This window comes from Schistocerca americana, chromosome X (genome assembly GCF_021461395.2).
Source record: "Schistocerca americana isolate TAMUIC-IGC-003095 chromosome X, iqSchAmer2.1, whole genome shotgun sequence".
NCBI classification, from domain to species: domain Eukaryota; kingdom Metazoa; phylum Arthropoda; class Insecta; order Orthoptera; family Acrididae; genus Schistocerca; species Schistocerca americana.
The window spans coordinates 117,909,868-117,929,782 of record NC_060130.1 but is presented as its reverse complement, the minus strand read 5'-3'; the positions used below and the strand labels follow the sequence as shown (position 1 = coordinate 117,929,782).

At 39.3% G+C, this 19,915-nt stretch overlaps 1 protein-coding gene across 1 annotated transcript in view; it reads right to left on the bottom strand.

Annotated features, from left to right (window-relative positions):
- Positions 1 to 13,402, bottom strand: part of LOC124556816 (delta-aminolevulinic acid dehydratase) — a 60,023-nt gene extending 46,621 nt beyond the window's left edge. The window contains exons 1-2 of the mRNA XM_047130832.1: positions 13,084 to 13,402; positions 10,298 to 10,442 (exon numbers count right to left, since the gene is read on the bottom strand). Coding sequence (XP_046986788.1) covers positions 10,298 to 10,442; positions 13,084 to 13,208 — 270 coding nt within the window. The 5' untranslated portion in view covers positions 13,209 to 13,402. The remainder of the gene's footprint in view (positions 1 to 10,297; positions 10,443 to 13,083) is intronic.
- Between the last annotated feature and the right edge of the window lie 6,513 nt (positions 13,403 to 19,915).

Here is a 19,915-nt window from a genome sequence, read left to right as displayed (position 1 = left end):
GTCCATTCCTCTACAGACTAAATATTGAGGCAAATATGGCTCTCTTCTTTCTGTAGCCCTAAGTTACTCCAATGGTGTAGCGAGGGAGGTACACGATTTAGGGTCATATCTGTCAGCATTGTACTCTATCTTGCCCTTTTTAGAGACTGCTGGCACCGTATGGTCACAGCAAGAGATAACTTAGTCCGCTTCATTGTGGGTCATCCACCCTGATGCCACCCACTCCAATCAGGGGCTCTCCCCATGGGTGCCATCCAGCCACAGCAAAGGCCACCTGACATGATGGCCATTGCCGGGAGTCCTGATGCCCCAGGAAGACAGGCATCTACTCCTTGGCATACGTGGGGAGTTAACAGCTCAGGCATCATCAGTGAGATCCCTATGTTATCAGGGGGCTACCACCAAATGGGTACATGACGGCCCCACCACAGGTGACTGGCTACTGTGCTGGATATCGGGCACAGAGAAATCCAATATTGTCATGGAGGACAAGAGACAACGGAAGAAGATGACATAAGCTGGAAAGTGTCCTCACGCAAATAACTGAATTGCAAGTGGAGATGCAAAGCCATGACAAGAGATTCAGGAGATCGAATCTAAGGGCACTTGTGCACCATGTAAGGCGTCCTTCCCCATATGGCCCGCACTTCTGTAGAATTTTGAAAGTGGCAGGTCAAACCACAGAATGGGACCTGATCGCTTGGGGCTGTGTGAGACTCCTTTTAGTCACCACTTAAGACAGGCAGGAATACCTCGGGCCTCTTCTAACCCCATACCCGCAGTGGGGGTAACAGAGAAGAAGGGCACGCCCCATACTGGCGGTCAAGCGAGTCATTGAAAAAGAAGGCATAGGACGGGTGACCAGGCACAGCAGACAAATGGCACACATAAGCTGAGGATAACATCATGCCAGTATGACAATGGTCATTTGGCAGTTTATGCATAGAGATGAAAACCGGGCTAGTGGCCAAATGTATTCCACGAAGGTAAGTTGTATTAAGATGGCGCAAGATGGACAGACATACTGGTGAATAAATGAAACACCCATAGTCTAGTTTTGATCAGATAATGGACTGGTACAAACGGAAGAAGGTGGTCCGATCCACTACCCAGGAAGCACCACTGAGGACACATCTGACACTAAGTGCCAGGTACAGTGTGCGACCAGGTAACACATTTGCGAAGACCAAGGAAATTTTCTATGAAGCATGAGTGCCAGGAATTTCATAGTTTCAGTGAATGGATGAGCAACAGGACAAAGGTGTAAAGACAGTGCAGGAAGCCCACTGTACCACCAGAAATTCGTATAAACAGTTTTGTCAGTGGAAAAGTGAAAGTCATCGTCGATGATACAGGAGTAAAGATGATCAAGATCTCACTGAAGATGCTGCTCCAGGACCCAAGCCCATGGAGAACTGCAACAGATTGCAAAATCGCAAGCCCATGGAGAACTGCAGCAGATCGCAAAATCGCAAACGAAAAGCGTGCTGAAGATGCCTGGTTGAACACAGGCCATAATAGGGTTAATGGCTATAGCAAAGAGGGCGACACTCAGGTTGGAGCCTTGAGGCACCCTGTTCCCCTGGATTAGGTGTCCGACAAGGCTGAACCCACACATACCTTGAAAACTAAGTCTTTTAAAAATTTCTGACGGAAATGGGTCAGGCAGCCACAGAAGCACCACTTGTATAGAGTATAGAGCAGGGCTTAACAACTGGCCAGTTTTGAGCGCGAGTACTCGCGTCTGCTCAGGCACGTGCTCGCGAGCAGGTGCAAAGTCGCAGAGTAGGGAGGGAGGGGAAATGCGAGCGCACGTTTGAATAGGGCCACAGCTTGCCTATTGAAATCGCGACGACTGTGTAACACTTAAAGTACTACGATCAGATCTAACAGTCACTTTGCTGGTTAAGAATCTTGTCAAGTCGCCGTTGTGTAACCCCAACCATGCTTTCACAGTTGGGAGGAATTTTATCTGTTTACAGAAAAAGATGGTGTTGCAAAATGTTTAGTTATGTCACTAAACGCTGAATTCTTTTAGGAAATTTAATTTGCAGCGACATTATATGTCGTACCACGCGAAAGACTACGGAAGTGGAAAATATGATGGACCAGATCGTGCACAGGAAGTTATTAAACTTAAAAGAAAGCTATCCGAAGAAGACCTGGACGACGAAGAAAAATAAACTGAGGCAGCTCTCAGAGTGAGTTACAATATTGCTTTGCTTTTAGCAAAATCCCTGCACCCCTTCACTGATGGCGATTTAATAAAAGAATGTTTGGTAGTTGCAGCGGAACATTTGTGTCCATCTCAAGTTGAACAGTTTCGGATTGTGCCATTATCTAACATGACCATTATGCGTTGCATACAGAATATGGCAGACGACGTCCAGAGCAAGCTTGCAAATATCTGTAAAGATTTTATGGCTTATTCTTTAGCTCTGGATGAAAGTGTTGATATCACTAGAACAGCGCAGCTTGCCATATTTATTAGAGGTGTTAAAAGAGATCTTCAGGTGAGGGAGGAGCTCCTTGGTGTAGTAGCCATGAAGAACACTACAACCGGAGGTGATATTTTTAGTAGTATTGAAGAAAGTGTTGAAAATATAGGATTGTTGTGGAACTCTTTAGTTTCAGTGTCTACAGACGGTGCACCAGTGATGACAGGGAAATAATCAGGTTTCGTTGCGCTGTTGAAGGAGAAAATGCAAAAACTGACCGTGCCGAATGAAATATGGGGCGTTTACTGTGTGATCCACCAGGAAAACTTATGTGCAAAGAGTATCACTCTAAAAAATGTAAAGAGTGTTGTTGTTCGTACAACCAATTATATAAGGAAGCATGGGCTACAACACAGGCAATTTAAAAGCTTTCTTGAGGATGTAGAAAGCCAGTGTGGCAGCCTGCCTTATTACAGCGAGGTCTGCTGGCTTAGTCGTGGCGAATTATTAAATCTATTTTTTTGCCTATTAGATGAGATAAATATGTTCATGGAAATAAATAACATGTGTGTTCCTGAATTGAAAGAGCCCTCATGGAAATGTGATCTCGCATTCTTAGGAGATTTAACTAGCCATCTGAATGCTTTGAACATTCCACTACAAGGTAAAGATCTGCTAATTACTCATTTCATAGATCGAATACGAGCTTTTAAAATGAAACTGACACTTTGGGTGAGTCAGCTGGAAACAGGAAATATAGCTCATTTTCCTAAATGATCATCCATGCAAGATGTTCACAAAGACTGAACGTTATTACCAAAGTTTAATTGCCCTTAAGGAAGAATTTGATCAACGCTTTCAAGATCTGACAGCACTAGACAGTGATTTTGATCTGTTCTACTCTCCATATTCAGCGAATATTGAAGAGATTCGTCCTGAGCTGCAACTAGAAATTATTGACCTGCAGTGTGACAGAGAATACAGAGACAAATTTCAGAACAAGAAAAACATTTTGGAATTCTACAGACACTTTCCTCAGGATAGATTTCCTCATTTGCACAAACTGGCGGCTACAATAATATCAATGTTCGGTTCCACGTATGTTTGTGAACAACTCTTCTCTGCAATGAAATGTAACAAGACGCGCCTGAGAAACGCACTGTCTGATCAAAATTTAAACTGCACGCTGCACCTACGATGCACAAGAACAATTACTCCGAACATAGACGCAATTGTAAAGGGCAAAAAGGACAAGATAACCGAGAATCTCACACTTCAGTGACACCTTTTATTGTGTAATAGTTCACAAATTAATACGAATGTAGAGGCATACACTAAGCTAATAAAATTATGTGTACATTCTCCTTTATTTGTTTCAATTGTCGCAGTAATAATTCGTGAGTGATATCCCTGCAAATGGCCGCAAATTTACATTGACTGTCGGCAGCTGTTGTGTGCCCCACGTGACTCTCCACACTCTCAGCTCTGGTCCGGTAGTGGGGGTAGCATTGCTCGTGCTGCTCCGTGCTCACGCCTTGCTGCTCACAGCTTGCTCTGCGAGCACGTATGTTGTGAAGCCCTGGTATAGAGGATACCAGACCTCCAACAGGTGCCACAGACTTTCTCCAAGTAAAAATATACGGACAGCCTAGTATTTCCACAAAAAACTGTTCATGACATGGGTCGTCAAAGTGATGAGACAGTCAACTGCAGAATGGCATGCTCTAAATCCACACTGTGCAGTGGTTACTAGATTGCGAGACTCGAGTCACCATACCAGCTCGCCATGAATTATACATCCCATCACCTTGCACACACAGCTGGTGAGAGAAATGTATTAGTAGCTAGAAGGAAGGTGTTTGCCCTTACTGGTCTTAGGTATGGGTATGACACTGGCTTCATGCCAGCATCTGGGTAATGTGCCATCTGACCAAATGCAATTGTATGTATGAAGGAGAAAGTGCTTGTCCACAGGAGCTGGAACATCTGAATGTGAACAAGTCCGGTCCTGGAGTCGAAGATTGGGATGAAGTGAGAGCACAGTCTAGGTCCCTCACAGTAAAGACAGAATTGTAGCATTCACAATTCTGAGAGGAGAAGGGTATTACTCGATCTGACTCCATACAGTGCCAAGGAGGGAACGTGGGTTGATAAAGAATGGAGCTCAAAATCTCCACAAAACAGTGGTCTAATGTGTTGGAGGTAGCAATAAGGTCCACAATGACATCACCTGCTAAGGTCAGGCCAGTAATCGGGGAATGGGCCTCGGTCCCAGAGGGCCAATAGGGGTTGGGTCACATGATGGAAGATTGAGTGAAATCTTAAAAGAACTAGTAAATTAAATCCAGCTAGCTTTTTTGCTATCCCGAAGAATGCAACAACAGTTTGCAATTGTAGGATGATGGTTAAAAACTCAGATGGCACATCTCAGTGCATAAATAATGTTGCAGAATACCTCAGTCCACCAGGAGACACAGTGTGGTAAAGATTATGTTCTGCAGCAGTAAGGATAATGTTAGTAAGGTATTCTCTCTGGTCATACCAACTGGGGAAATGTTGTATGTCAAAGGTCACCAGTGAAGAGTAAAGCCTCTAGTTGGCCTTAGAAAGCTGCCAATTGGATTTACACGTAGGTGGGGTTGAAGTCAGCAAATGGATAGCACATGGGAAATGGTAGCTTGGGTACTTGTCAGAGAGAATGAACCACTCGAGACAAAGGGCAAGGTGGACATTGGAGAATGAGAGATCCAAATAGGAATAGCTGTGTGTAGAGTTTTAGTGGGTGCTTCAGTGTAAAGACAGAGGTTGAGTTGATTGAGAAGGTCAGCTAAGATGGCACCTCTCAGACAGGTTCTTGAAGAGCCTGGTGCACATTAAAGTCACTGAGCAGCAAAGAGGGGCTCGGGAGTTTACCAGCAAGCTGGAGAAAGTCTACCCTAGTGACAGCGGATTATGGAGGGATGTATAAGTTACAAAGAGAAAAGGTGAAATGATGAAGGAAAATTCCTTGCAGCAGGGTGTTCAGCGAGAGGGTCTGGCTATGAACGTCATCCCGAATGAGCAGTATGACTCCCCCATGAGATGGAATGCCATCCTTGGAAGATGGGGGGAGGCACCAGGTGGGGGTAGGGGCAGTGTGGGAGGAATGTGGCAGGGGGGGGGGGGCAGACAGGAAGGAAATGTGAGAGGTTAAAGTGGTTGCGAGCTCGCAATTTTGTTTCTTGGAGATAGCAAACAACCACACACCGTGATGGCAAGAGCAGCCAAATTTCTCCTTGTTGGGTCTAAAGCTATGAATGTTCCATTGGAAAAGAGTCATAGGAAGGGTTGTCACCTTGGTGGCTGCCAAGTGCCAGCTTTCGAAGGCTCATTGCTACAGGGGCCAGAGACTGGAGGATCCTGTTCCAAGAAATCTACAGAGGCATCGGCATTATCCCTGGTTCAGCCTGTGGATTCCAGGGTAGAAAAACAGTAGGCAGTGCACACCTGCAAAATGGAGGTCACATGGGTGAGGCTACCACACAGCGACACCATTGAATCGCATCTCCGAGTTACGGAAGGAGAAGGCTATTTGCCTTTATTCAATTTCTTAGAGCCTTTATGGTTGGCGGACAAAGATTCAGATGGTTGTTGGCTGGCGGTATGTAGAAAGTCTTTGTCCTTTCATCCTGCCAGTTGTGTAGCATGTGATTTCACCACCAAGGGCGAAGATCTGGTGGCTTCTTGTATAGCTGTAGAAGAAGGATACAGGGATGCTACCGTGATACTGGGCAATTTTCAACTGCAGTGCTGAATTGCATGCAAGTCTGCATGGTCATGTCCTTTATGGAGCAATGCACTGCAAGAACGGTATTAAAAGTGCTGGATGGTACAATGTAGGACTTTCAACTAGCCAACAACTTGCCAGCGACAGGATAAGATACTTTTTCCTTTACCTGGGTCTCCTGGATGGTCCTCTCATCGAGATACGAGGGACATTCATGGCTGAGGCAGTATAGTTATCATTACAATTGATACAGCAGGAGTAACAAGGGCAATCACCCTCGTGACCACCCCTATCACAAGTAACACATATGGCTGTGCTTTTACAGGATATGTGAGGGTGGTTGTAATGCTGACACTGATAGCAACATATTGTGTTTGGAATGTGAGGTCAGACCGTGATAACTTCATAGACTGCTTTGATCTTCAATGGAAGCACTACTTGATCAAACGTGACAAAGAGTGCATGCAGGCACTAAGGTCGCATCAACCTTCTCCATTACCCCAATGGCCGACAGTGACGTCCTGATCAGAGGTAAGTTTGAATATCTCCCTCAGTCAGACCATTAAGCAGCTGAATGTAAGTGGCCATGTGAAGAATTCAGCTTTTGATGGACCTTGACACAAACAGGATAGCTGTGGAGGAGCGAAGCTGTAAGCAGTTTTTGAGCCTGAAAATCACAATTGGCCTCCAGAAGCAAAATCCCATTACGTGAATGAGAGCAGGATTTCACAGGGCCTGCAATCGCATCAGCACCTTTCTGAATAATAAACGGAGGATCACCCACCTTAGGTCATTGTTCACACCTCATGACATGCCTCCCACTCTCCTGAAAGAGGGACCAATTGGCAATTGGGAAGGTAACAGCTCAGGCAATCACCCCTCCCTGGGCCTGGCTTGTACCGGGGGTATGTGTGAAACCTGTCGACCCGAGCCTGGGAATTACACATTACCAAATCATCTGTTACGTGTCAAACATTTGGGCCAGCCTTCAGTAGCTCACAGGGAGGAAGAAGAAAAAGAGAAACCTCAAACACCGAAGCAGAGGAATGGGAGGTGATGGAGAATGAAGAAAGAAAGAAAAACAGATGAGGGACCATTAAGATGTTGAGCCATTGGAACTGCAACATGCTCCCCCGAAAATATCTAAGGAGGGGAAAAAGAATAGGAGGAGGAAAGACATGCAGCATGGAAAGGGAAGAGGTACTGCAAAGTGTGAGGCCCCACGATAGCCAAGCATGGATTCACCAAAGAGCAGTGAGCCCCCTGGAGTGTTCCTATTTGAGTGGAAGGAAACAGAAAGCTGTTTTACACTATCACTTAACAGGAATTTAGCCAGCTTCTTTGGGGTACAATAATACAAGTTGCTCCTTGAGGTTCTATGCTAATACAACTTTTCACAATACACATTAGAGACTTTCCTTCATTTTCAGCAGATAACTCTGAAGATGCTTTGGTTGCTCCAGTATACTGAGTTTATGATATACAATTTTTTTCGTGCTGATATTTGCCTCCCTTACAACAGTTACGCAACTTCGGAAGCAGAAGTATAACAGATTTCTAGTACATAGGGTTGATAGTATTCCCTTGTGGAAGGCACATACTCATGTCCCTTCAGAAGCTGCTTACGGTTACATCTCTGATTATAATATTGCCTACCAGCACCATCATGAATTTCTTGATGTCATACAGGATGATATTTCAGGAGAACTCAGTTCAGATACAAATAATATTTTTATTCAAGAAGCTAGACTGAGATCTTTGTTTGGGCATCACAGTACATTACTAACTTATGAGATCTGTAGCAAACTATATTAACTTGTTTAAAGTTAACTGTACCATCCATTTAGTCTATGTAACACAGTGGAACAATCTTTATTATGCAAGCACACCATGATGGTTTGAAATTCATGTCAAACCCAAAAGACCATGCAGAAGGTCCATGAAATGTTGGATAGATACACTGAAATCAGATGCGAAAGGGAGAGGATTTCAGTGGGAAGATGTCCTGGAACAGAAGATCTACAATGATAGGAGGAAATGTCAAGCACTTTTACACTACGTCAGGGACACTGGAGTTGGGAAATAAGAATTATGATCCATAAACAATATCCAAAACATATGTTCAGCATTTGCAGCATAAACTTTGAACTTGTTTGCAAGGGAGTTTCAGGTTGTTAAACCAAACCACAGTTTTTTAGGCTGAGATTAAAGGATTTTCTTCAGGAAAAGTTCTGTTCCCCTAAAAACAGTTAATTATATTTGATAATTAATTTCTTGAGATGAACGGAATAGTTGACAGTACTAATCATATAAAAGTATTCTAGGTTCACTTGACTGCATTATCATCATTGTGCCACTGAAATAAACATGTGACTTTGACAAACTGTTGATGTAAGACTTGTTTACCCAGTACAGTCGTACTGATTTGGGTTTTCTCAAGCCATTCCAGGCAAATACCAGTATGGTTACTGCTTATAGATTGTTTGGGTTTTGTAAAGAAGAGAACTTCTATACCGTGTACTCAGTAAATAGGATTTCATTTTGAAATATCTTGGCTCAGTGTATTGTTGTCCTGATTTTTTTCTTTGTAATAAATTCTCTATACATTTTGGTGTACCTACCTCCTAGCAACATTGGAACATAGAACCAATGAAATAAAATAAAGAAAAAGCATGTAAATAGAATGTTAGCTAACCTGTATTTAAAATACTGATATTTTTTTTCTTGTCATTACAAGTAACTCTCAAGCAAAATGGGTGATTAACATCATCCCTAATGGACAATGTTTGCATTTACCATCCTAGTTGCTCAAAACATTTGTCCGCATAATTTGCGATGGTTCATTTGTCATATATGGTTCTGACACAGCACACACGGACAGCAACAAGACTGGTGATGGAACAAGATCTGTATTCTTACTGTTTTCACACCTGATGCTAGATTTAGGCAGTGGACCCTGTGTGCTGGAGCATTGCTTTAACTCTTCAAGGAAGATAACCTCTGATAACTCGTGGCTTTAAATAGTTTGACACTCTTGACCCGGCCCTCTCAGCACCCTCCTAGGAAGAGAGAGGGTCTGGTGCAGTTGAATTTACTGATATGATGTTTCTTCAAACTGAGTGCCCTTCAAAGATCTGTGAGCAATGACAGAAATGCCCTTTAAGCCAGTGATACGGAAAATATATGAAAAAAAGGTACCTCCACCAACATGTCCTTTATTCCCACAGATTAATGGAGTTTCAAAGTTGGGTATCTACATGTGGTACAATGTGAAAAATCAACAATGTATAATTTAACAAATAGAAAAGCAATAAAAATCATCCAACACATCTTACATAAATGGAAAACATTATAAATGTAGCTCAACAAGGATTAATGTAATATTGAGGTTTTAATCAAGTGAGGCTCAAAAGAATCTCTTGGCAGTGCCTCGTTTCTAAACTAAATAACCAACAGACCATTTGGGTACATTATATTATCAAATACGAGTAAATGAAGAGAAATAATGCAATCTCTGACTGGAGGCACTCTCACTGAATATGAATCTTAATTCAATTTAGGGATGAAACATACTACTACTGACAGAATTAAGTGCCTTAACCACTTAAGCCATTTTGCTTTATAATTAAAAGACAATGGAAATTTAAAAAAAATATTATGATGAACTAATACAAAAAAATATTTAAAAACTTGCAATTACGCAAAGTGTGTGATAAAGGTGCAGAAAGTTAACAGTATGTGGTAGAGAATATATGTGGCAATATTGAGTGGGAGAAAGAGGCAGGGACATCAGAGTGAAATATGAGAATACGAAAGGTAGTACTATGTCAGAGAAAAGTTTGGTAGAAGTGATGTGACATCAGTATTAACCTAATGACAAATTGGTCAAGGAAAATAAAATACAATGGTTTATAACAGACAATAGATATTGATGGCAACCAGAAATTATCAAACAGCTGAATCAAAAGTAGGAGAGTAAACAAAGAGTATTACATTATTTAACTGGTGATATGGCTAATCATTAATGAGGAATATTCTCAGTTTTTTAGTTTTCAGTGGACAAGTTATCTTTAGATCACTTCTAAATTATTACCTTAGGTAGGTGCGATAAAACTCCAAATAATAAAATTGACTTCAACCCTTTATCCACAAGAGGTTGAAGGGCATCTTTTAAATTTGAACAGCCATACCTAAATACTCCAGGCATGCTGGGCAATGGCACAACACCTTGCTCTTCTCTGAAAAATAAGAGTTACAGGTAATAACAGCTTGTATACACCAGGTTATTAAGTTTCCTGATAACTAAAATTGGTTGCGATATCACACAACACACCCAGTGAAAAACACAACTGTTTACAGATGAAGTGTACGTAAGTCAACAAATCCACACTGGGCATCTGTTCCACACAGCAGGAAACTGACATTCTCTGGAACACTGCTGCAATATTTGAAGCAACTATCACATTACCACAACTTTTTGTAGCCCTTTGATGTCTTGAATGACAAGTTGCTCGTAAAATTTATGTACTGGACCCACCTCCATGCATTGTTCATAGTTTATTTATGATAATGTACAATATATGCATCAATACACTAGTCAGACTTGTCCATTATCTAATATATGCTTCTCTGAATTTACGTTGCAGTTTTAACTTTTTATGAAGAAAGGTGTGTTAAATATGGTAAACTGAATTTAAAAATGACATTATTGTACACTTTAGGCTAAGCTAGAAGTCAAACTGTTACTGCAATCTTTATTTGGCATTCACATTCATTGGCTCTGCCAACTCTTAACTAAATTATCAGCTTTCAACCTAACTTTCGCCTCAGGCTATGCTACCGATCACTGTCATCACAATCAAGATTTCAAGGGTGGGAGGACAGTCCAATATCACACTCAACCCAACTTGTTTCTCAACAAAATACAGTTTCTAAAAATAAAGTCAGAGTTGGGTTTCTTTGCATTTAGTGAACCCAAAGTAAAAAATGGTTATATGTAATTCTGGCAAGAAATTCCTCTCTGATCAGAAAAAGAAAATGAGGCATTCCCTTATCCCAATATTAGGGACAACTATTTTTGTGTAGTATACACACTGTGTCACCAGATTTGGTCCAACACCACCTCTAGGCAGCTGATTCAACATTTAATGTCTGCCATAAAACTGCTGAATAGATAATCAGTAACATAGAAAAATACAAACATGGTTTGTAAATATGAAGTTGGAATACAATTTTGAGAAATTAAAAATTTTCAGTGCAAAACAATCTATAAGGCATACAACTGAACTGAGATATATGGATAGATATGTCTCATGTGCACTGTGAGCATCTTAAAATAATATTGCCAGTTTATCTGTGAAGGAGAAAAAGTAGCAAATTAAGCAAGGTCATTTAGTATAACATAGCTTTCTGGGTGGGCAAGGAAAAAAATAATATCTCAAAGCTTTTAGAAAACAGGAGGTCACCTCAGCTTTCTTGTGAGATAAAAAACAGCATCACTGACCCTAATTATAAAAGAAAGTTAATTAGGATTATACGTACAAGTTCATTCACATATGCTACACACCTTTTTACAAACAGAAATCTGCAATATTTTGAGCACATCTACTTTTCTCCAGTTGGGTAACACTAAACATAGATCAAGTTACATGTTACTCAGGTATTGACGGATTGTATGATAGGGCTCAACACTATCAGTTAGACAATGTGTAAACAAAATCTGTTAATGGAAACCTGACAAATGTAAAACATACAGAAGAAGGCCTGGACATACATTTAATAAGATGTATACCAAGCTGGTGAACGCCCAAAATAGCTACCAATACTTTTGATCTAGCCTACTTAAGCAGATCATATGAAAGCACCTATGCAGTGTACAAATTTAAAACTAGCTCCACTAAATAGATGCAAGGTGGAGTAGTATTTTCCTCTAGTCAGAACTGCCAGGGAAGAGTGGCAAATGGCCTACATATTTATACTACTGAACTACAGGTAAACAATAGACTATTACATAATTTTAATTCTTACAGTTTGGATTCTTTACATTATTTTCTTATGTTTATTAACATTTACTAGTATTTATTTAGTTATTGGATGGCTGCATAGAAAAAAGATCTAAAATGTAAATGCTGTTCTGTTTAAATCAGCTTCAAATGTGCACTAGTAACTGTTCACACTGCAGTACCATTCTAAATAACCAACTAGCGGAATGACACAGCCAACTCAATGCCTAAGACATGCAAAACAACTCGTACTAACACGTTATAACTTAGTGTGTACGAAGTTTAGGAAAACCTCTATGGGTTGAGCGAAACTGAGGTTTAAATTTGAACTTTAAGTGCGTGTAAAAACAAGCTTGGAGAATACTGGTCGCTTGCAAAATCAACAGCGAAAGGCAGGAAAGAGGAAAGGTGTCGCACAAACGATCATCTGCGCTCTATGTTCAGATTCAAAGCGTTGCCAGTGTAAAGGAACGCAGACTACGGTACCGTAGGCCTAATCGCGGAAAAGTGAAAGCTCTCGCGACTACTGGTATAATGTAAGATAAACAGAATTAAAGTACCAATTACTACTACGTGCAGAACCGCCACATGTCTCATATGGCAGGTATACATAAATTTTTTTCTTGTACACACTTCTAATTTAAACCATGAAGTCCAAACAAACGCTTCTATCCACATCTTGCGAGTACTAGCCGACGACGCTGCTGTAATGTTGAACAACGGTAGATATTCTCCACAAAAAATAAAACCACTGAATATTAACACGTTCACGATTCGTAATACTGCCGATGTCTGTTAATGATAATTCGTTAGTCGAAGGGAGTCATACGGAAATGTTAATGGTAAACTAGAAACTGATTCACTTTAAATAACTTACCCAATAAACAATGGAAACATTAAATTATTCGGCGTCAGTTCCACATTTGGTGCTTGCCAGCTTCGTAACACCGGGTGAAAAAATCCACTGTGTAATATATGACTAGGCAATGTCGATTTGCTCATTTCTGACAGTTAACAAGAATGCCACGTTTAATGAAATTAGTAATGTCGAAAAGAACCGGTCTGCCTAACAGCTGACCGAAGCGCGTCCGCTTGAATGCTTTGTCACTCAGAGATAAAGACTACGGTTTGTTTTATCTACTAAAAAGAAACAAGACAAGCATTTCTCAATTTCACGACAAACAAATCATTCAGCCAAGGATTCTACACTATCAATATTAGGTGTTGCAGTAGCATTCCGTTATCCCTTTCAGCTCCATCGATGATGTGCAGCATTATTGCATTTTTTACGCTTAAATTACTGTTTCTTAGATATAATGCGTCATATCTATTTCATAAGCGTTAAATATTCAGTGAACGCTACATAATACACCAGGATTATGAAAACAACTTTGCCTGATCCGTTCCAGCATATTTCCTGATTGTGCACAGCAGAAATCATTCTCATATGTCATCGACACGCACTCCTATCTCGAATGACATGTTGTCGCCCAGCTGGCTTCTCATTCAGGCTGATAAATATAACCGCGGGCTTTTGTTGTTATTAGTACTGGAAAGAGAGATTTAGTCTCGTACTGTGTATCAGGATCCTTTCGAAGTCCTACTTTCAGCCAGATTTTGTTTTTTGAGTACCTTCAGAGTTAGGTAATTTTGATGTACATTTTCAGGTTGGTTTAAAGTTCTCTTCCATCAATCTAAAAGCTGAAACTATAGCTTTCGTTGTACATATTTGTGCAATTACTTTGCTGTAGATGCGCTCTATCGATATCGCAATCTAGGACGTGCGTTGGCTACGCGCACCTCGGATGCGCACTTGCGTAGTCGTCCGAAATCGCACTACATCGTATAATCGATTTCAGGACAATCATGTGGATGGGCAAACTCACGGTCTAACATTTAAACTGTGGGCATCCACTTTACGTAGTTAAAACGAGAATGTGTACGTTCCAGATGCTATATCCCTATTGCTATAAACAAGATTGAAATCGTACTTCATTAGAAATTGTGTGAGAGAAAGATAAATCACAATCCATCTGTGTCCGCATCACTACAAACAGTCTGTACTGTATACAATATGTTTTACAGTTCAAACTAATTCCAAATGCAACGCATATTTCTCTGTCTGTGTTTGTACCATGATTCCGCTGTCATCAAAACTGTGAATTGCACTGTCAATAAATTAAAGCCGATTTCCTGTAATCACTCTCATTACAAAATTGAAGATAATACGTGAGGTATTCGTACAGAACTTGGTTCTAGTTAATAAAGATTATATTCAATCATGTTTTTATGTGTAGGCCGACTGAAAGATGAATGATTTTTCAGAAAATAATGGGGTGAAAAAGTTTTGCATGTCAGTTCCTCATACAATATTTTAAAGCGTTATGTCCGTTTGTAAGTGTTTAGAGAATGTTCTACTCTATTAAACTTCGAGATAAATGTTATCACTCGGCCTAGGGGCCCCAAAAATTGTGGCTTTCACACTAACATCGATTGTTTTCGACACATCCTTTCCTACTGTCCTCCTAAGAGTTCCAGGGAAAACTCATTCTCATACTATATTTGTTCAGATTAGTAGACTGTCTGGCTAATACTGCTCCAAGCCTTCCAGAGATATGCGAAATATACATCAGTACATATGAATCTCCTCATTGTTGCGAAATTACACATGACAAATTATGCATTATCTCCATCAAAACAGGTTTTTGCATACAAACAACACATCGAATTGAAATTGCCGTTGGGTGATACTATCATTCTGACCATGCAAAGGAAGTACTCTGCAACGGCACACACCAGACTCGAAATCGTAACCTCTCCTTCACTGGTTCCTGACGTTATCTCAAGACTGGTGGGTTATCATACCTGGGCAGACCACAACCTAATCACCATGACGTTTTCTGGGGGCATGCACTCGTGTTTTTGAGGCGCTCACACACATTGTTGTCGCTTCCCATACCAACAACGCTTAAACAACTTCATTATTTTCGTCAGAACTAGCTTTCAAAATATTCTACCATCTTCCATTTTCATCATCATTTTTCGAAGTTGGTGGAGTATTTCATGGTATAGTACTAAAATTCAATCCAATTCAAGTCAAACTCTTTATCTACCTGTCAAAAATATACATTGTATGGATGTAGTAAATTCACAGCCAGGGCTATTTACAATAAAATTTATTAAATTTAGAATGCTTACAAACTTACATGTAAATAGAATCATCTTACATCAATATACGTAAATAATTTTACTTTATCATTTTGCTTTTTTATTTTCAAATATTCTTAAATGTTATAGGTGTTATTATAATCTGTATTAGCTCTGCTTTGAATTTATGAAATTTTTTAATTTTCTTTCTTGTGACAGGCAATGAAACGTTCCAATTTGCTTAACAAGTGAACAAATCAATTACACCTGAATTCCTGTAATAAGAGCAGGAAAAAATGGAAACAAATACAAATTTGAGAAATTTTGCCTCATTTCGATCACTGGAAACAAATACACAACCGAGAAATGAAAAGCTAGCAAAAAGAACCAAGAATCTAGAAGTGAAGACTGCGAATTGAGAACTGAGGTTGCTTCTTGAGCAGAACAAAAATTCATTGGAATCGAGAACTTCACAGTTCTCAGTTTCCATACTGTCTCTCACTAAGTGCTCACACTAGATAAAAATTTGTCATATGATTACATACAACCAGATGTGATTTTTTTGAGATTTTTAAAGATGGTCCTGAGACCACTCAGTTATGTGAGATGACAATGGAAACTTTCATTAGCATAACTTACAAATGCAAGTCATTATAGGACCAGAATGATCCAGAAATTCACTGCTGTGACTGACAGTGCACAGAATGGTTGCAGATATAATCTGAAATGAGCATGACCAGTATGTATTATTGGGGTACCCATCAAACTGGCACAATTATACAACTGTTTTGAAAGTTAATTTTGCTACATGGTATTAACTTGTAGACCGATTTCAGTAAAATGATGATGTTATAAATGATCTGCAGCGTTTTTAACATCTCAACAGTACAGAAAATTTGCTGTAACGTGCCACAAAGCTTTATGTTTATTATGGTGTTATGTCACTCTCAGAAACTTTTAAATTTTCGCTTTTACATAAGAGACACTGTACGTAATATTCATGTAGACATCCTTACAGGTCGCCAGTGCTGTATAATTGCATCATTTATCAGGACTAAAATAATTTTTGAAAACGTCTTCTGTGACATATGCCCTCACAACACTCAATTTCTCACATAAATTAGGTAGCTTTCCAAAGTACCCTATCAGCAGTATTTTTTGTTGTGTGCAATACATTCTGCTTATTAATTATTATGTTATAAAGGAAACACATACACTTTATAATGTAATCAGCACAATCACTGTTTTATTCAATTATACCTAGCATTTTCTTCACTTTATCCCAAATTTAAACTCTAGAACTTGTCTAACCAGGTCCTGAATACCTTTGTGGGTTTTTGAAGACTGGAGACACGTTACATGGTTCATGCACAATATGAACAGTTGTACTGTCAGAAATTCTGAAAGAAAATCCTAAGTGTTTGAAGTTAACCTGTTGTCAAGTACCTGAAATCGCAAAAAAATGACTGAATATACAAGTTTTGGTTTCTAGTAAGTGCTAGCACAATAAATTGACATAAAAGTTTGGAATTTGATTCAGCTGACAATGTGCAATGAAATGGAGAGCACTGGCAAACACACCTAGATTAATACTTATGAGATCAAACAGTTACAAGGCTGGAGAGTCAGTAAGTGCACAAACTGTTAAATGTGGCCTTTATTTTAAAGGTGTAGCTGTTCCTAAAATATTATTTAACAACTACAGAAGCGAAGAGTAAATTCTCTAGAACCAAGTCGTAGCTTCTTGACACAGAATATGAAGCCCTAGAGTCTTTAAAACATGTGAATTGAGACAAAGTTGCTGAGAGAAAAATAGAAGGAAGTGAAAGGCCACACACTGGATGAAAGGCCGTTGGAAATATAAGGAATAATAATAATAACAACATAACTTCATCTCCTGCGCATTTTGTGAAATGACACAGACAGATCACTTTCAAAGAGGAATACTATACACAGAATGTAGAGAAACTTCTCATGGAAACAAAGATATGTCTTATTTATGTGCAATAACTATGAAGCTCATACATTAGAAATCTCTCAACTTCTATCATAATATTGTTCTTGTTCTTCACAAGGCTCACTTGTCAGTTTTCTGGCTACCCGACTGCAGTGAAACAGTTAAGACAGAGCACCAACAGAGGAAATCCATGCAAATACATGAAGGGAAATTGTCAATTGCAAAAATCACAAAAAGTTCTTAATGATTTACTTCAGATTTTTAAGTAATATTCTAATAAACATTCAGACTTTCATAGGCTACATATTTTTTAAAAAACAATGTTTTCTCTTAAAACTGACTGTGAGAAAGAAAATGCTGTGCTGTGAAGATGTGTGGTTTCTTTTTCTACCTCATAGCTGGATTTAGTTTCGATGCCAGGGGATTTACACCACTAGACAAATTGTTTCCCGCATATGTATTGTTTCTCTGAATACATAATTTCAAACAAAAACTGTATACACAACAATGTGCAGTTTTGTTTTCTTCTTTGCTGTCTGTTTTAATATATAATCTGTGTACGAGGAAATCTGAATCACCTGAAACTTTTTATTCTACCTGTTCACAGATTAAATCAATGTGAAATAATGTCATTCAAAGTCAATTCTATAAAATATCAATTTTGTTTTAATATCCACTAAACTCTACTCGCCCCATCCAAGTCGATATCGCGTTTTTGTAAAATTTTGGCTTCATAATTGATGTCATTCAATATTTGCTGCATGAATTCGAAAATGAATATGAAATCGAAAATTAGCATTTTTGTTTTGATATTTTTTGCTTCGCTACAGTTATCTTTACTGGAACTCTTCAGCACTATTTCTGATACTGCCTCGACTGTACAAAAAAAACGAAGTTTTATTGGAGATATTGTATTAACTCTACTAGACCATCTTGTCGGATTTAATTTTTTATGGTGGTTTCTGATTCGCCAGTGAATTTCGACAGTAGATCCCAACACTTCATTCTATTTCCGAAAAAATTATATAAGTCTTGCATTGCTGTGAAAAAAATCTGTACTTCCACACACCTGCTAACGCCCTCATTTATCAATAAATTCAAATTATGTCTGGCGCAACGTACATTCTCCGCATCTGACTGAATATTCTTTATCTGTTTTTATGTACACCATTATAAACACCACTCATCATACCGGCCCCATCACAACCTTGACCCACGCATTTTTTAAAATCAATATGTTTGTCAATAAAAAATAACTAGTAACTTGCTTCACTAACTCTGCTGCACCATGTTTGATGACCGCATAAAAGCCTAGAAGTAATTCTCTTACTTCTGCATCGATTGGTTGCCCATTTTCCGATCTGGTTATTACCGTATATCTGAGACCAATGCTTAGCTGATCTACCTTAGATATATCCTGTGTAGTGCCCATTATGATGACGGAAAAAGAGATGCTCTAATTTGTTCTAGAAGCTTATTTCCAAGTTTGTTCCCTAAGGACCCAATCATTTCATTGTGAATTGTTGGACTCAGATACCTTTTATGTCCTAAAAACAAGTAGGCTTGATTTTAAAAATCTTTCTGAATGTAAGCAACTGAAAAAATAAATAAAACAGAAAATGCTAAAAAAAATTCTTAGAAGTGAAAATGATTACCTTTGGGAATATCGAAAACTTGCTGCAAAATGTCATCATACTGGGCGAGAATCTCTACAATGGACAGAAAATTGCCGTGATAGCCTTCCACCTGACTTAAGTTCTCTCGATGTTCTCTGAAAGCCAATGAGCTTCTTGCTAAAGTATAATATCGATATCGAACAACCTTGTAAGAATCATTTTCCAAAATGACAATTCTTTATGAATTTCATTTTCAAGTTCCTTGTCGATACTATCATTCTTTCTCGAAAGTTTGTACACACCACATGCTTCCGTGTGGCAACTCGAAAAACTGTGTTATTTAATTCTTTCCGATAGGTGCTCCCAGTCCTGATTACCTACACAGCACACATTATTCCTTTGCGAAGCAAACAACCACCAAGATTGAAAATAAGCAGCATCTAGAATTCTGGAATAACACAGTCAGAGACGATTAACGTGTCTGTACTTAGAAACTGAAACATACTCCGATGTTGAAAAACACCTTTTTCTGGGGCTAGATCTTTAGGAAATGGTCTTGGAGGCTGTAACAGTCCCATATCAAGAATTAGACGTTTTTATTTACCACTCAATGTCCTGTTCGTTAAGTTTCCCAAGTCATAAGAACTTTTATTTACGTTTCAGAAGAGTATAGATCGACGGTTTTTTCCCTGTTTCCTATGCCATGCAAATGGAGTCGACGTGATCGGTGGCGTCGTCATGGTCGGCGGTATTTTTAACTGCAGTTATTGTCGGTTTTTCTTCAATAGTCTCCCCAACAGATACCACATTATCTGAGCTACAATCAACACAACTGTTTGGGCCGGAAGTACTTGTAGAAGGCTGAGTAAAAATTTTGTCAATTTTTGTTTACTCTTTCCCTTGGTTCAAATGGCTCTGAGCACTATGGGACTTAACATCTGAGGTCATCAGTCCCCTAGAACTTAGAACTACTTAAACCTAACTAACCT